The sequence below is a fragment of the Salmo trutta genome, chromosome 12, assembly GCF_901001165.1.
Source record: "Salmo trutta chromosome 12, fSalTru1.1, whole genome shotgun sequence".
NCBI classification, from domain to species: Eukaryota; Metazoa; Chordata; class Actinopteri; order Salmoniformes; family Salmonidae; genus Salmo; species Salmo trutta.
The window spans coordinates 88,970,539-88,990,803 of record NC_042968.1 but is presented as its reverse complement, the minus strand read 5'-3'; the positions used below and the strand labels follow the sequence as shown (position 1 = coordinate 88,990,803).

The window sequence follows — 20,265 nt, the reverse complement described above, 5'->3', positions numbered from 1 at the left end:
AACCAGGACCAGAAACCTATAGAACCCTGCTAGCTGTCTGCCCAGGTACTGGAACACACACACACACATAGCAACCAGGACCAGAAACCTATAGAGCCCTGCTAGCTGTCTGCCCAGGTACTGGAACAGATACACACACACATAGCAACCAGGACCAGAAACCTATAGAGCCCTGCTAGCTGTCTGCCCAGGTACTGGAACACACACACACACATAGCAACCAGGACCAGAAACCTATAGAGCCCTGCTAGCTGTCTGCCCAGGTACTGGAACAGATATACGCACACACATAGCAACCAGGACCAGAAACCTATAGAGCCCTGCTAGCTGTCTGCCCAGGTACTGGAACACACACACACACATAGCAACCAGGACCAGAAACCTATAGAGCCCTGCTAGCTGTCTGCTCAGGTACTGGAACACACACACACACACACACACACATAGCAACCAGGACCAGAAACCTATAGAGCCCTGCTAGCTGTCTGCCCAGGTACTGGAACACACACACACATAGCAACCAGGACCAGAGACCTATAGAGTCCTGCTAGCTGTCTGCCCAGGTACTGGAACACATACACACACATAGCAACCAGGACCAGAAACCTATAGAGCCCTGCTAGCTGTCTGCCCAGGTACTAGAACACACACACACACATAGCAACCAGGACCAGAAACCAGTAGAGCCCTGCTAGCTGTCTGCCCAGGTACTGGAACACACACACACACATAGCAACCAGGACCAGAAACCTATAGAGCCCTGCTAGCTGTCTGCCCAGGTACTGGAACAGACACACACACATAGCAACCAGGACCAGAAACATATAGAGCCCTGCTAGCTGTCTGCCCAGGTACTGGAACACACACACACATAGCAACCAGGACCAGAAACCTATAGAGCCCTGCTAGCTGTCTGCCCAGGTACTGGAACACACACACACACATAGCAACCAGGACCAGAAACCTATAGAGCCCTGCTAGCTGTCTGCCCAGGTACTGGAACACACACACACATAGCAACCAGGACCAGAAACCTATAGAGCCCTGCTAGCTGTCTGCCCAGGTACTGGAACACACACACACATAGCAACCAGGACCAGAAACCTATAGAGCCCTGCTAGCTGTCTGCCCAGGTACTGGAACACACACACACACACACACATAGCAACCAGGACCAGAAACCTATAGAGCCCTGCTAGCTGTCTGCCCAGGTACTGGAACACACACACACACACACACATAGCAACCAGGACCAGAAACCTATAGAGCCCTGCTAGCTGTCTGCCCAGGTACTGGAACACACACACACACACACACATAGCAACCAGGACCAGAAACCTATAGAGCCCTTCTAGCTGTCTGCCCAGGTACTGGAACACACACACACACATAGCAACCAGGACCAGAAACCTATAGAGCCCTGCTAGCTGTCTGCCCAGGTACTGGAACACACACACACACATAGCAACCAGGACCAGAAACCTATAGAGCCCTGCTAGCTGTCTGCCCAGGTACTGGAACAGATACACACACACACATAGCAACCAGGACCAGAAACCTATAGAGCCCTGCTAGCTGTCTGCTCAGGTACTGGAACACACACACACACACACATAGCAACCAGGACCAGAAACCTATAGAGCTCTGCTAGCTGTCTGCCCAGGTACTGGAACACACACACACATAGCAACCAGGACCAGAAACCTATAGAGCCCTGCTAGCTGTCTGCCCAGGTACTGGAACACATACACACACATAGCAACCAGGACCAGAAACCTATAGAGCCCTGCTAGCTGTCTGCCCAGGTACTGGAACACACACACACACATAGCAACCAGGACCAGAAACCTATAGAGCCCTGCTAGCTGTCTGCCCAGGTACTGGAACACACACACACACATAGCAACCAGGACCAGAAACCTATAGAGCCCTGCTAGCTGTCTGCCCAGGTACTGGAACAGACACACACACATAGCAACCAGGACCAGAAACATATAGAGCCCTGCTAGCTGTCTGCCCAGGTACTGGAACACACACACACATAGCAACCAGGACCAGAAACCTATAGAGCCCTGCTAGCTGTCTGCCCAGGTACTGGAACACACACACACATAGCAACCAGGACCAGAAACCTATAGAGCCCTGCTAGCTGTCTGCCCAGGTACTGGAACACACACACACACACACACACATAGCAACCAGGACCAGAAACCTATAGAGCCCTGCTAGCTGTCTGCCCAGGTACTGGAACACACACACACACACACACACACATAGCAACCAGGACCAGAAACCTATAGAGCCCTGCTAGCTGTCTGCCCAGGTACTGGAACGCACACACACACACATAGCAACCAGGACCAGAAACCTATAGAGCCCTGCTAGCTGTCTGCCCAGGTACTGGAACACACACACACACATAGCAACCAGGACCAGAAACCTATAGAGCCCTGCTAGCTGTCTGCCCAGGTACTGGAACACACACACACACATAGCAACCAGGACCAGAAACCTATAGAGCCCTGCTAGCTGTCTGCCCAGGTACTGGAACAGATACACACACACACATAGCAACCAGGACCAGAAACCTATAGAGCCCTGCTAGCTGTCTGCCCAGGTACTGGAACACACACACACACATAGCAACCAGGACCAGAAACCTATAGAGCCCTGCTAGCTGTCTGCTCAGGTACTGGAACACACACACACACACACACACATAGCAACCAGGACCAGAAACCTATAGAGCCCTGCTAGCTGTCTGCCCAGGTACTGGAACACACACACACATAGCAACCAGGACCAGAGACCTATAGAGTCCTACTAGCTGTCTGCCCAGGTACTGGAACACATACACACACATAGCAACCAGGACCAGAAACCTATAGAGCCCTGCTAGCTGTCTGCCCAGGTACTGGAACACACACACACACACACACACACACACACACACACACACACACACACACACACATAGCAACCAGGACCAGAAACCTATAGAGCCCTGCTAGCTGTCTGCCCAGGTACTGGAACACACACATAGCAACCAGGACCAGAAACCTATAGAGCCCTGCTAGCTGTCTGCCCAGGTACTGGAACAGATACATACACACATAGCAACCAGGACCAGAAACCTATAGAGCCCTGCTAGCTGTCTGCCCAGGTACTGGAACACACACACACACATAGCAACCAGGACCAGAGAACTATAGAGCCCTGCTAGCTGTCTGCCCAGGTACTGGAACACACACACACACATAGCAACCAGGACCAGAAACCTATAGAGCCCTGCTAGCTGTCTGCCCAGGTACTGGAACACACACACACATAGCAACCAGGACCAGAAACCTATAGAGCCCTGCTAGCTGTCTGCCCAGGTACTGGAACACACACACACATACCAACCAGGACCAGAAACCTATAGAGCCCTGCTAGCTGTCTGCCCAGGTACTGGAACACACACATAGCGACCAGAAACCTATAGAGCCCTGCTAGCTGTCTGCCCAGGTACTGGAACACATACACACACACACACACACATAGCAACCAGGACCAGAAACCTATAGAGCCCTGCTAGCTGTCTGCCCAGGTACTGGAACACACACACACACATAGCAACCAGGACCAGAAACCTATAGAGCCCTGCTAGCGGTCTGCCCAGGTACTGGAGCACACACACACACATAGCAACCAGGACCAGAAACCTATAGAGCCCTGCTAGCTGTCTGCCCAGGTACTGGAACACACACACACACACACATAGCAACCAGGACCAGAAACCTATAGAGCCCTGCTAGCTGTCTGCCCAGGTACTGGAACACACACACACACATAGCAACCAGGACCAGAAACCTATAGAGCCCTGCTAGCTGTCTGCCCAGGTACTGGAACACACACACACATAGCAACCAGGACCAGAAACCTATAGAGCCCTGCTAGCTGTCTGCCCAGGTACTGGAACACACACATAGCAACCAGGACCAGAAACCTATAGAGCCCTGCTAGCTGTCTGCCCAGGTACTGGAACACATACACACACACACACATAGCAACCAGGACCAGAAACCTATAGAGCCCTGCTAGCTGTCTGCCCAGGTACTGGAACACACACATAGCAACCAGGACCAGAAACCTATAGAGCCCTGCTAGCTTTCTGCCCAGGTACTGGAACACACACACACACATAGCAACCAGGACCAGAAACCTATAGAGCCCTGCTAGCTGTCTGCCCAGGTACTGGAACACACACACACACACATAGCAACCAGGACCAGAAACCTATAGAGCCCTGCTAGCTGTCTGCCCAGGTACTGGAACACACACACACACACATAGCAACCAGGACCAGAAACCTATAGAGCCCTGCTAGCTGTCTGCCCAGGTACTGGAACACACACACACACATAGCAACCAGGACCAGAAACCTATAGAGCCCTACTACTGATAACAATATGACTACTTGTTACGAGAATTATGTTCTCAATGTTAACTTCATTTAAAATACTCAGTCTGCCACCCAGAATGTGTGAGATTCTGGTTGAATGAAACAGACGAAGGCCCAGCTTACAAGAATCAGAAGTGTTTATTCACGAGACCGTTCTGAAGTCCATTGTACAGAGACATCGATTATATACCACTCCGTATTTACGCACACACATACACACAAACATTAAGGCCCCAGATCTCTTAACACTGTAGATCATTACCCAGACGACTGTTTCATTCTTCTGAGATTAGGGAAACCTTGAGGGGACTTCATCTCATAAACCCTCAGAGTTCAAGCTAGGTCAGGTCAACCACAGTTTAAAAGTTCTTGGTGTTTACTTAAACACACAGACACACATTCTTCTCGTTTCCAGTCCAACCTCGTTAGATTTATGCTTAACATTTTAGTTACTCATTCTACATGCTATATAGACCATATCCCTAATAGTTAAGTCTCAGGGTAGAATTATTTAATCATTACATTAAAACATATAAATCCCTTTACACTACTACTGATAACAATATGACTACTACTGATAACAATATGACTACTACTGATAACAATATGACTACTACTGCCATAGTTTGCGGTCATGAGTAGTGGTTGTATCACTCCTAATCAATGAGTAGTGGTTGTATCACTCCTAAATCAATGATTAGTGGTTGTATCACTCCTATATCAATGAGTAGTGGTTGTATCACTCCTAAATCAATGAGTAGTGGTTGTATCACTCCTATATCAATGAGTAGTGGTTGTATCACTCCTAAATCAATGAGTAGTGGTTGTATCACTCCTAAATCAATGAGTAGTGGTTGCATCACTCCTAATCAATGAGTAGTGGTGATATCACTCCTAAATCAATGAGTAGTGGTGATATCACTCCTAAATCAATGAGTAGTGGTGATATCACTCCTATATCAATGAGTAGTGGTGATATCACTCCTATATCAATGAGTAGTGGTGATATCACTCCTATATCAATGAGTAGTGGTGATATCACTCCTATATCAATGAGTAGTGGTTGTATCACTCCTAAATCAATGAGTAGTGGTTGTATCACTCCTAAATCAATGAGTAGTGGTGATATCACTCCTATATCAATGAGTAGTGGTTGTATCACTCCTAAATCAATGTCTAACTTACTGTGTGCCTGTCCAATTCTTGTCTGTCCCGTTGCTGTGTTGACAGTCTCCGTGATGACGTGGATGACCTGGAGGACCTTGGTTTTCCTCCTCCCCCCTCACCGTTCTTCTCCGCCATCTTGGCTGCGTTCCAGCCCACTGTTTGTGACGACGCAGAGGAGGCATGGCGTTGCCATATCAACCAGCTGGTAACCGACTCAGACGGATCCTGTGCCGTCTATACTTTCCACGTCTTCTCATCGCTCTTCCAGGTAATCCATCAGTTGATTGATCAGTCAGTCAGTCAATCAATAAATCAACTGATCAAACTCTGGAAAGTTCTATGCAGTCATTGGTGTAACAGTCATTGGGGATGACGTTATTGGTGTAACTGTTTTATATAACATTAAATGTCTCCTCTTTCTTTCTTTCTTTCTCTCTCTCTCGCTCTCTTCTCAGAACATCCAGACTAAGTTCTGTTCCCTGACCAGTGACGCCGCTGGTTACCTAGGAGACGGCCTGAGGGGCATCGGGTCAAAGTTCGTGAGGTCATCTGACATGTTGACAACGTGTTCCGACTGCCCCACGCTCTACGTAGACGCTGATACGGTGAGTAGGGCTGACTCCACTCAAACCATAGCATTTGTATGACTGAAAATATAGCAATTTATTTGGTGTTTTCATAGAAATATCAAACAATAATGTCCATTGATTGTAATCAGTAAGTAATGTCTAACTTTTAGGTATGAGTTGGTACTAGTGTTGCACGGTATACCAAAACGTCTGTACTTTTTCGTACTATAATTTGTTACTTTCAGTTCTTCTGTCAAATGTGTCATGGATCAAGCCTTTATCAGCACAGCCTGCCTACACCCATTATAGCACACACCCTGTCTGCTCCACTTACCCACTGGAAGTCTGGCTGGGAGTCTGGGAGTCTGGGCTGGGAGTCTGGGAGTCTGGGAGTCTGGGAGTCTGGGCTGGGAGTCTGGGAGTCTGGGCTGGGAGTCTGGGAGTCTGGGCTGGGAGTCTGGGCTGGGAGTCTGGGAGTCTGGGCTGGGAGTCTGGGAGTCTGGCTGGGAGTCTGGGAGTCTGGCTGGGAGTCTGGGAGTCTGGGCTGGGAGTCTGTGAGTCTGGGCTGGGAGTCTGGGAGTCTGGCTGGGAGTCTGGGAGTCTGGCTGGGAGTCTGGAAGTCTGGCTGGGAGTCTGGGAGTCTGGCTGGGAGTCTGGGAGTCTGGCTGGGAGTCTGGGAGTCTGGGCTGGGAGTCTGTGAGTCTGGGCTGGGAGTCTGGAAGTCTGGCTGGGAGTCTGGGAGTCTGGGCTGGGAGTCTGGGAGTCTGGGCTGGGAGTCTGGAAGTCTGGCTGGGAGTCTGTGAGTCTGGGCTGGGAGTCTGTGAGTCTGGGCTGGGAGTCTGGCTGGGAGACTGTGAGTCTGGGCTGGGAGTCTGTGAGTCTGGGCTGGGAGTCTGGGAGTCTGGGCTGGGAGTCTGGGAGTCTGGGCTGGGAGTCTGTGAGTCTGGGCTGGGAGTCTGTGAGTCTGGGCTGGGAGTCTGTGAGTCTGCGCTGGGAGTCTGTGAGTCTGGGCTGGGAGTCTGCGCTGGGAGTCTGGACTGCATCATGTTAGCTCCACTTATCCACTGCTAGTCTGGACTGGAAGTCTGGATGGGAGTCCAGGCTGGGAGTCTGGGAATCTGAGCTGGGAGTCTGCGCTGGGAGTCTGTGAGTCTGGGCTGGGAGTCTGCGCTGGGAGTCTGCGCTGGGAGTCTGGGCTGGGAGTCTGGGCTGGGAGTCTGGGAGTCTGGGCTGGGAGTCTGTGAGTCTGGGCTGGGAGTCTGCGCTGGGAGTCTGGGAGTCTGGGCTGGGAGTCTGTGAGTCTGGGCTGGGAGTCTGCGCTGGGAGTCTGTGAGTCTGGGCTGGGAGTCTGCGCTGGGAGTCTGGGCTGGGAGTCTGTGAGTCTGGGCTGGGAGTCTGCGCTGGGAGTCTGTGAGTCTGGGCTGGGAGTCTGCGCTGGGAGTCTGGACTGCATCATGTTAGCTCCACTTATCCACTGCTAGTCTGGACTGGAAGTCTGGATGGGAGTCCAGGCTGGGAGTCTGGGAATCTGGGCTGGGAGTCTGGGCTGGGAGTCTGGGCTGGGAGTCTGGGCTGGGAGTCTGGGCTGCATCATGTTAGAGCCCCACATTTGAGTAATGCTACACGGCATGTAGAAATGTTGAAACCGTTATTTCTTGTTCGCAAAACAAAGTCCATACAGGCTATAACTCTTTAAGGGTTATGGCACACCCCCAACCACATCGAAGGGGCTGTAGTGGAGCGGGTCGAGAGCTTCAAGTTCCTCAGTGTCCACATCTCGACGGAATTTTCCTGGCCCACACACACCAACACAGTCGTGAAGAGGGCACGACAACGCCTCTATCTATAAAATGATTACCATTATGCTGTTATGTAGTTAGATTGTTAAAAACAAAACAAAGTCAAATTAATTGTATGATTGTATAATTTATTCATTAATGCATACCGTAATTTCTGGACTATTGAGCGCACCTGAATATAAGCCGCACCCACTGAATTTAATTTTTTTAAATATTTTGAACATAAATAAGCCGCACATGTCTATAAGCTGCAGGTGCCTACCGGTACATTGAAACAAATGAACTTTACGCAGGCTTTAACGAAACACAGCTTGTAACAAAAATAAATAGGCTTTAACGAAACACGGCTTGTAACAAAAATAAATAGGCTTTAACGAAACACGGCTTGTAACAAAAATAAATAGGCTTTAACGAAACACGGCTTGTAACAAAAATAAATAGGCTTTAACGAAACACGGCTTGTAACAAAAAATAAAAAATTAGCAGTAAGCTTTAGTTGTCTTTTTGCACTGAGTCAATTCCTCACGCTGCTGTTTCCAACGTCTTATCATCGACTCATTAAGACCAAGCTCCCGTGCAGCAGCTCTATTTCCTTTTCCAACAGCCAGATCAATCGCCTTCAACTTGAAAGCTGCATCATATGCATTTCTCCGTGTCTTTGCCATGATGAGGGTGACAAAATGACTACCGTAATCAGAATGATGGGAAGTTTGAGAGCGCTCGATTTAATCTAAACAGTAAACAAAAAAGTTGTTTGACCTTAACTCGTTCGGCAATTTCATTGGTCTAATGAAAGCTTCATGCCGCCAAAAAACTGAGCACGTCACAGAATGTGTTTTTTTTTAGAAAAAAAAATTGAAAGCGGGAAAAATCCATATATTAGCCGCGTCATTGTTTAAGCCGCGAGGATCAAAGCCTGGGAAAAAAGTTGCGGCTTATAGTCCGGAAATTACGGTACATGGCTGTCTGAAAAAATGTTGATGTAATTTTTAGAAAATCTAATGATATTGAACTCAAAATTGTATCTGTCTGCATCAACTGCCGTTCTCTGTCTCTGGTTAATGCCTTCTCTTTTGCCATGGTATTGTTTTGGTATTGAGTATGGTGACGGTATGGAGAATCCTGATAGTAAACCTGGTATTGGTATTTAAGTCTAAATTCTGGTATGGTGAGAACTCTAGTTGATACATGAACAACTTCTTATATATTTAACTCTTTCCCTCCCACATCTTACACCTCTCTTTCTCCTTCTCCTCCCGCATCTTACACCTCTCTTTCTCCTTCTCCTCTCCTCTCTCCTCTCCTCTCCGCTCCTCTCTTCTCCTCTCCTCCCAACTCTCCTATCCTTCTCCTCTCCTATCCTCTCCTCCTCTCCTTTCCTATCCCTCTCCTTCTCCTCTCCTCCCTCCTCTCCTCTCCTCCTACCTCTCCTCTCCTTCTCGCCCCTCTTTCTCCTCCTCTCCTCCTGCCTCTCCTATGCCTCTCCTCTCCTCCCGCCTCTCTCTTATCCTTCTCCTCTCCTCCTACCTCTCCTATCCTTCTCTCCCCTCTTTCTCCTCTGCTCCTCTCCTCCCGCCTCTCCTCTCCTATCCTTCTCCTCTCCTCTTCTGTTCCCTCACTCCAGATAATCTCCTATGGTTTACTAGAGAAGATGAAGTTCAGTGTGTTGGAGCTGCAGGAGTATCTGGACACCTACAACAACAGAGAAGAGGCCGCTGTCTCAGTAAGACACTAACTACCCATACCGATACTGACTATGATCTGTTTAGACATTACAACCCATACCGATGCTGACTATGATCTGTTTAGACATTACAACCCATACCGATGCTGACTATGATCTGTTTAGACATTACAACCCATACCGATGCTGACTATGATCTGTTTAGACATTACAACCCATACCGATACTGACTATGATCTGTTTAGACATTACAACCCATACCGATGCTGACTATGATCTGTTTAGACATTACAACCCATACCGATGCTGACTATGATCTGTTTAGACATTACAACCCATACCGATGCTGACTATGATCTGTTTAGACATTACAACCCATACCGATACTGACTATGATCTGTTTAGACATTACAACCCATACCGATGCTGACTATGATCTGTTTAGACATTACAACCCATACCGATGCTGACTATGATCTGTTTAGACATTACAACCCATACCGATACTGACTTTGAGCTGTTTAGACATTACAACCCATACCGATACTGACTATGATCTGTTTAGACATTACAACCCATACCGATGCTGACTATGATCTGTTTAGACATTACAACCCATAAAGATACTGACTTTGAGCTGTTAAGACACTACCACCCATACCGATACTGACTATGATCTGTTTAGACATTACAACCCATACCGATACTGACTATGATCTGTTTAGACATTACAACCCATACCGATGCTGACTATGATCTGTTTAGACATTACAACCCATACCGATACTGACTTTGAGCTGTTAAGACACTACCACCCATACCGATACTGACTATGATCTGTTTAGACATTACAACCCATACCGATACTGACTATGATCTGTTTAGACATTACAACCCATAAAGATACTGACTTTGATTGATTTGGCAATGAGAACCTTTATCTAATTCCCCAGAATCAGATGAACTTGTGGAGACCATTTTTATGCTAATGCTAGTAGATACCCTTAGACTTCCAGTCATTGTGCTAACGCTAGTTAGCATTGGCTCATGAAACTACCTGTAACTTCCTTCATACTACACACAGAGACATACAAATGGTATCCACAAGTTCATCTGACTCTGGGGAAGTAGATACAGTGCATTTGGAAAGTATTCAGACCCCTTGACTTTTTCCACAGTGTTACGTTACAGCCTCATTCTAAAATTGATTCAATCATTTTTTTCTCCTCATCAATCTACACACAATACCCCATAATGACAAAGCAACAACAGGTTATTAGATATTTTGGCAAATTTATAAAAACTCTAAAACTGAATTATCACATTCACATAAGTATTCAGACCCTTTACTCAGTACTTTGTTGAAGTGCCTTGTGCAGCAATTACAGCCTCGAGTCTTCTTGGGTATGATGCTACAAGCTTGGCACACCTGTATTCGGGGAGTATCTCCCATTCTTCTCTGCAGATCCTCTCAAGCTCTGTCAGGTTGGATGGGGAGCGTCGCTGCACAGCTATTTTTAGATCTCTCCAGAGGTACATTCGATCAGGTTCAAGTCCGGGCTCTGGCTGGGTCACTCAAGGACATTCAGAGATTTGTCCCGAAGCCACTCCTGCGTTGTCTTGGCTGTGTGCTTAGGGTCGTTGTCCCGTTGAAAGGTGAACCTTCGCCCTAGTCTGAGGTCCTGAGCGCTCTGGAGCAGGTTTTCATCAACGATCTCTCTGTACTTTGCTCCGTTCATCTTTCAGTCGATCCTGACTAGTCTCCCAGTCCCTGCCGCTGAAAAACATCCCCACAGCATGATGCTGCCACCACCATGCTTCACCGTAGGGATGGTGCCAGGTTTCCTCCAGACGTGATGCTTGGCATTCAGGTCAAAGAGTTCAATCTTGGTTTCATCAGACCAGAGAATCTTGTTTCTCATGGTCTGAGAGTCTTTAGGTGCCTTTTGGGCTGTCATGTGCCTTTTACTGAGGAGTGGCTTCCGTCTGGCCACTCTACCATAAAGGCCTGATTGCTGCAGTGCTGCAGAGATGGTTGTCCTTCTGGAAGGTTCTCCAATCTCCACAGAGGAACTCTGAAGCTCTGTCAGAGTGACCATTGGGTTCTTGGTCACCTCCTTGACCAAGGCCCTTTCCCCCCGATTGAACAGTTTGGCCGGGCGGCCAGCTCTAGGAAGAGTCTTGGTGGTTCCAAAATTCTTCCATTTAAGAATGATGGAGGCCACTGTGTTTTTGGGGCCCTTCAGTGCTGCAGACATTTTTTGGTACCCTTCCCCAGATCTGTGCCTCGACACAATCCTGTCTCAGAGCTCTACAGACAATTCCTTCAATGTCATGGCTTGGTTTTAGCACCTGACATGCACTGTCAACTGTGGGACCTTATATAAACAGATGTGTGCCCTTCCAAATCATGCCCAATCAGTTGAATTTACCACAGGTGGACTCCAATCAAGTTGTAGAAAGATCTAAGCTCAATTTCGAGTCTCATAGTAAAGGGTCTGAATACTTATTTAAATAAGGTATTTCTGTTTTTTTATTTTTAATACATTTGCAAAAATGTCTAAACAGCAGTTTTTGCTTTGTCATTATGGGGTATTGTGTGTATATTGATAAGGATTTAAAAATATATATATATTTTAGAATAAGGCTGTAACGTAACAAAATGTGGAAAAAGTCAGGGGATCTGAACACTTTTCTTAATGCACTGTAACGGGCCTCATTGCCAAAATCCTGAAGTATCCCTTTAAGACACTACTACCCATAACGGTAATGACTTTGATCTGTAAAGCTCTTTTCTCAAACCCAAGGTGCTACAGATAACCTTATGATAAGGAGACACTATAGCGTTTACAGTTGTACTTGACAGAAAAGCCTAGAATGTACGCTACAATCTGTTAGTTGAGATTTTGACCCGCTAGCCCAGTCTAACAAGCCCTGATCAGTAACACTCCTCTCCCCCCCCCCCCCCCTTCACTTTCTCTTCTTAATTTCCAGTGGCTGAGGAACTGTAAGGACACGTTTCCCAGGTGCCCTGGCGATGGCGTGATTACCTGTCAGCCAGGAGACTCAGAGGAGAAGGTAAGGAGTCAATAAGTTCCCATGACAACACGCACCTGTCTCACTGTAGTTTAAAACCATAAACTGATCACACTCTCTTCTCTCTCACACTCTCACTCACCCTCTTTCTCTAGGTGTTTTTGATGGGGACTATACACTATACTATACTACACACTATACTATATAATAAACTACACAGTACACTATACACTACACAATACACTATACTATACAACACACTACTATACACTATACACTACACTATACACTATACTATACTCTATACTATACACCACACTATTCTCTGCCACACACTATACTATACACTACACTATACACTACACAATACACTATACTCTACCACACACTACACTATACAATACACTATACTCTACCACACACTACACTATACACTACACAATACACTATACTCTACCACACACTATACTATACACTATACAATACACTATACTATATACTATACACTATACTATACAGCACACTACACACTATACTATACCCCACTATGCACTATACTATACACTATACTATACACTACATTATACTACACACTGTACTATACAATATACTATGCTCTATACTATTCACCACACTATACACTATACTCTACTACACTATACTATACTCTACTGCACACTATACTATACACTGTACTCTATGCACTACGCTATACACTATAACATACTACACACTATACTATACACCATACACTATACTATATACGGCACGGCATACTATACACTATACTATATACAATACTATGCACTATACTATGCACTATACTATATACTATAGTATACTATATACTATACAATACACTACACACAATGATATATACCATACTGTACACTATACTATGCACTATACCATATACTATATACCACACTATACAATATACAATATACTATACACTACACTATACCATATACAATACTATACTCTATACTATATACTATACCATACACTCCTATATACTATACACCACACTATACTATATACTATACTGTACAATATAATATACACTTTACTACATGTGATACTATATACTATACTATATACTATACACTACACTATACTATACACTATACTATATACCACACTATACAATATACTATATACTATACTATACACTATACCATATACAATACTATACACTATAGTATATACTATACCATACACTACTATATGCTATACAACACACTATACTATATACTATACTGTACACTATATTATACACTATACTACATGCTGTACTATATACTATACTATATACACTACACTATACTATATACTACACTGTACTAAACTATACACTATACTATACACTATACTCTACTCTACTACACACTATAATATACACTATGCTCTACTACACACTTTACTATACTACACACTATACTACACACTATGCGATACTACACACTATATTATATACTATACACTACTATAATGCACTGCACTATACTCTACTACACACTATACTATACTATACACCACATTATACACTATGCTATACTGTATACTATACTGTACTATACTATACATTATATTAAGCACTATACTCTACTGCACACTATACTATACCACATACTATATTATATACTATACTATAAACTGCACTGTACTATGCACTATACTATATTATACACTATACGCTATACTATACACTGCACTATGCTATACACTATACTACACACTGCACTATACTATACGCTATACTATATATTACACTATACTATACACTATGCTATGCACTATACTCTACTGCACACTATACTATACTACATACTATGCTATACTATACTATACACAGCACTATACTATATTATACACTATACTATACTCTACTACACACTATACTATACTGCCCACTATGCTACAATACACTATACTATGCACTATACTATACTATGCTGTGCTATACTCTACTCTACTCTACTGCATGTGTTTGATTGATGTGTGTTTCTCGCCTCCCTCTCTCTCTTTCGCCTCGTAACATGCTCTCTCGCTGTGTAGCAAATGGAATCTCTGGCAGTAAGTCCTTTACTAAGTCCTTTACTGTCTTTTACTAAGTCCTTTACTAAGTTCTATCTACTATGATCTACTATGATTTAATATGATCTACTATGATTTAATAGGATCTACTATTATTGAATAGGATCTACTATGATTTAATAGGATCTACTATGATTTAATAGGATCTACTATGATCTACTATGATTTAATAGGATCTATTATGATCTACTATGATTTAATATGATCTACTATGATTTAATAGGATCTACTATGATTTAATATGATCTACTATGATTTAATAGGATCTACTATTATTTAATAGGATCTACTATGATTTAATAGGATCTACTATGATCTACTATGATTTAATAGGATCTACTATGATCGACTATGATTTACTATGATCTACTATGATTTAATAGGATCTACTATGATTTAATATGATCTACTATGATTTACTTTGATTTAATAGGATCTACTATGATCTACAATGATTTGTTATAATCTACTATGATCTACTATGATTTAATATGATTACTATGATTTAATATGATCTACTATTATTTAATAGGATCTACTATGATCTACTTTGATTTAATAAGATCTACTATGATTTATTATGATCTACTATGATCTACTATGATTTAATATGATCTACTATGATTTAATAGGATCTACTATGATTTAACAGGATCTACTATGATTTAATAGGATCTACTATTATTTAATAGGATCTACTTTGATCTACTATGATTTAATAGGATCTACTATGATTTAATAGGATCTACTATGATCTACTATGTTTTACTATGATCTACTATGATTTAATAGGATCTACTATGATTTACTATGATCTACTATGATTTAATAGGATCTACTATGATTTAATAGGCTCTACTGTGATTTAATAGGATCTACTATGATCTACTATGATTTAATATGATCTGCTATGATCTACTATGATTTAATAGGATCTACTATGATTTAATAGGATCTACTATGATCTACTATGATTTAATAGGATCTACTATGATTTAATAGGATCTACTATGATCTACTATGATTTAATAGGATCTACTATGATCTACTATGATTTAATAGGATCTACTATGTTTTCTCACTTCACCCTTTAGTGTTCCTTTTCAGTAACTGCTGATTCTACTGCGGCCAATATAACCAACACAACAATACTGTGTATGAATTGATTTAGATGGCTCAGATTGAGGATTGTATGTGTGTCCTGTACTGTATTTTACTGTACTGTACTGTACTGTCTATAAATCCATCCTCTCTCTCCTCTCAGCAACTGGAGCTGTGTCAGCGTCTCTACAAGCTTCACTTCCAGCTGCTCCTCCTTTTCCAGTCCTACTGCAAGCTGATTGGACAGGTCCACGCTGTCAGCGCTGTGCCTGAGGTAAGAGAAGGACTGCGATTGGATGCTTCGAAAGCGACCCAGAGACAGTTCTATACACAGACAGACTAACACACACACTCAATGTATTTTGTTAGTCAGCTTTTTTAGCTGTTGTGTACCTGTTGAAGGTGAATCAAGAGATTATTTTAGCTGTTGTGTACCTGTTGAAGGTGAATCAAGAGATTATTTTAGCTGGTGTGTACCTGTTGAAGGTGAATCAAGAGATTATTTTAGCTGTTGTGTACCTGTTGAAGGTTAATCAAGAGATTATTTTAGCTGTTGTGTACCTGTTGAAGGTGAATCAAGAGATTATTTTAGCTGTTGTGTACCTGTTGAAGGTGAATGAAGAGATTATTTTAGCTGTTGTGTACCTGTTGAAGGTGAATCAAGAGATTATTTTAGCTGTTTTGCATTTCTTCCCATATGGGCACACACTCATCTCCCTCTCTCTTTCCCTCTTCCCCTCCCTCTCTCCCTCCCTCTTTCCCTCCCTCTTCTCCTCCTTGCCCCTCTCTCCATCTCTCCATCTCTCACGTCCCCCCTCCCTCTCCCCTCCGTCTCCCCCTCCCTCTCGCCCCCTCTCTACCCCCTACCTCACTCTCCCCTCCCTCCATCTCTCCCTGCCTCCCTCCCACTCTCTCCCTGCCTCCCTTCCTCTCTCTCCATCTCTCCATCTCTCACGTCCCCCCTCCCTCTCCCCTCCGTCTCCCCCTCCCTCTCGCCCCCTCTCTACCCCCTACCTCACTCTCCCCTCCCTCCATCTCTCCCTGCCTCCCTCCCACTCTCTCCCTGCCTCCCTTCCTCTCTCTCCATCTCTCGCTACCCTTCTCCCTCCCTCCCTCCCTCCCACCACCTCTCCATCCCCCTCCCCCCTCTCCCTTCCTCTCTCCCCTCTGTAGCTGCTAAACATGTCTCGAGAGCTGAGTGACCTGAAGACCAGTCTAAGAGCAGCAGAGGCAGCGGTGGCTAGCAACCTGGAACACACACACATGGCCCACACCCAGACCCAGGCCTCTGGCGCCCTGCCCAGCTTCAGCTCCTCCGAGGCAGCCGTACAAGCCATCCTGGAGTGCCTCAACAACCAGGAGTTCAGCAAGGCCATACGCTACATCCACGAGTGCAGGTGAGATACAAAATAGCATGCATAGACACACACACATATTCACACACACATTCACACACACACACAAACAGTCACACACACACAGACATTCACACACACACACTATTTTGTTATGGTGCTAAGAATAAAAACTCTGTACTCGTCAGTGGTGTAAAGACAGACTGAGAAAGATCACAAAACGTTCACAATACTCATTTTGATCACTGATCCTTTTCTCTCTTCCTCTACCCCCCTTCCCCCCTTCCAGGAGGCTGTGGCCTAACGGTGTGTTTGGCGGTGGGTCAGAGAGTGAGGTGCAGACCCTCCTCAATGTCTACTTCCGACACCAGACCCTGGGCCAGACGGGGACCATCGCCCTGGTTGGGTCCCGCCAGGACCTCAGCCTTATCTGTTCCAAGCTGCTGGAGCTCAACGGGGAGATTCGGGACATGATCCGCCGCGCTCAGGGCTACCGGGTGGTCAACACCTACCTCCCCGACTCCTCGGCCTCAGGGACAAGCCTCTGACAGCAGCACAGGAGCCCCCCTCGTACCCCTCCTCCACCCTTATTAGCTTTGACCCGACAAGCCTCATCCTCCCTGTCACCCCTACCGCCCCTGATCCCATCGCAGATGGTGCTATTACCCCCGACCATAACACCACCATCTCTACTGCCCCAAACCCAGCCTCACTTCTGGCCTCTCCCTCCAGCTCAACCATAGACTGGACTCTGCCCTTACTCATAGACTTCTACTGGCCTCCCCCAGACCTCTCCACACCCCACCGTGAGTGCACAAACATACATCAGGCCTCTCACACATTGCCCGACCTTACGCACACACACACACTCACACACACATTTCCTGCTATCCCACCTTGTGGACCACACCTCCCGTACTCCCCGTACACACATCCAGAACCAGTCTTAGACACACAAGGTCTGGCCCCTCTCCTTCCTCCTCTTCCTCTTCCTCCCGACCCAGCCCAAGGTGCAGAGACGGGTTGGGGGTGCTGCTGCGCCGTCGGAGGGGGTGGTACACCCCTGTCCCGTTACCTGGGGAAGGTGGGTCACGCCGTCCGGCCCCTACTCAGAGTGGGGGGGCTCCTGAACCCTAAACAACCCTCTGGTGTTCACACCTGAGGGTCAATATACCTGATAGACTCACCTGATGATGCTGACCACACCTTATGATGCTGACCACACCTGATGCTGACCATACCTGATGATGCTGACCACACCTGATGATGCTGGCCACACCTGATGATGCTGACCACACCTGATGATGCTGGCCATACCTGATGATGCTGACCACACCTGATGCTGACCATACCTGAAGAGCTCAACCACACCTGAAGATCTCAACCACACCTGATGATGCTGACCATACCTGAAGATCTCAACCACACCTGATGATGCTGACCACACCTGATGATGCTGACCATACCTGAAGATCTCAACCACACCTGAAGATCTCAACCACACCTGATGATGCTGGCCACACCTGTGGATTAAAAGACCTAAGTCCCCGAGAGACCAAAGGACATACCTGAAACACCTGATGAACCTGAGGATTTACCTGACCTGATATCAGACTCAACCTGTGAATGAAAATACCTGATCTCAGTGAAACCTTAGGATGAAGTATCTACCTGTTACCACCAGGTAACCTGGTGATCCACTACCTGATGCCTCACCTGTGGGTGAATGTCCCAGAGTCACGGCTTCTATTGCACTGGACTTCTGAGAGGAGAGGAGCCATTACTACTGAGAGACATTCAATCATGCTGTTTATCTGTGAAAGAGAGAGAGATAGAGGACTGGAAGGTTGTATCGCTCACCACGTGTGTATCTACTGTTTAAAGAATTTCTTTAGGGGAAAATGTGCACTGCTTGACCTAGAGGAATGCTGTATTCTAGAATCTACTGTTCCGTTACAGAATCCCTGGCCTCTACTTAGCATTGGTTACCTGGACCATGTTTAGTTCCACAACTTGACAGAAGGGGGCATTCACGATAAAGACTGTTAGGATCCGTCTGCGTGCTGCATTGTGTGAAGAGACAGGACACAGACTAGTATTCATGTGTTTAATCTTGTTGCCTGGTTTTGAACCTGAACGCTTCTTGTGTATTAGTGAACCAGCTCCTCAGACTACTGTAGTGAATCAGAGCCTCTCTTAGACTCTTATATTGATTAGTATGTACACACTGGCCATACATTGTAGCATATTCAATTAATTGTGGGTCTACGTATACACACCATTTGTTACCGTGACCATCCTATATTGTGATGTGCGTGTACCTGCTGTGACATGGGGGGAAAGTACAGTTGTACACACCAAATCCTGAAATACTCCACTGTCACATGGACATGTGCCGATATTCACTGGTTTAATGTTCTTAACTAAACGAGCTACTGTTCAAATACCTGCTGGGCCCTGTTCCAATACTTTAAGTTCCATCCTATCTTGAAGGAATCACTGACCAGGGTGGACAGGACTAAGGTTCAAATACAGAGGTTTGATACTAGTAAGGTCTGATCAGTGGCCAAGGAAGGATGCATTTTTTGAAGTATTGGAACAGGGCCATGTACACTTCCTGTGGTGGTCCGTCACTTGTGATTAGACTTTCCTTTTTGACACGAGTTCAGTCAGTCAGTCTTTAGTCTTATTTATACCCGATTAAGATCTTTCCTACTCCTGACCAGCTTTAGAGATTTTTCCCACGTTCCTTCAATTCAAACTGATTAACTGCCATGCATGTGTATATTGTAATGACTTGTATTAGAAATGTATTCATAGATTATTTTATCTGAAAGATGCATTTGTATGAGGTGCAAAGGTTTGTGTGCGCGAGAGAAAGTGTGCATCCCAAAAAAAAAAAAGCACATTTTTAAAACGTTGTAGAGGAAGACAGTTCACTTTGTAAATAGTTTTAAAGCTTTGTGAAGTCGTTGAGTTGATGCCATGTCTCAAAATAAAGACATCAAAAATA

The 20,265-nt window shown here is 45.2% G+C and overlaps 1 protein-coding gene across 1 annotated transcript in view; it reads left to right on the top strand.

Moving 5' to 3' along the window:
* Positions 1-20,265, top strand: part of LOC115204625 (protein furry homolog) — a gene marked incomplete at its 5' end in the record, with an annotated part of 87,158 nt that extends 66,893 nt beyond the window's left edge. The window contains 7 exon segments of the mRNA XM_029770296.1: positions 5,675-5,879; positions 6,067-6,216; positions 9,604-9,702; positions 12,658-12,741; positions 16,061-16,171; positions 17,071-17,294; positions 17,542-20,265. Coding sequence (XP_029626156.1) covers positions 5,675-5,879; positions 6,067-6,216; positions 9,604-9,702; positions 12,658-12,741; positions 16,061-16,171; positions 17,071-17,294; positions 17,542-17,800 — 1,132 coding nt within the window.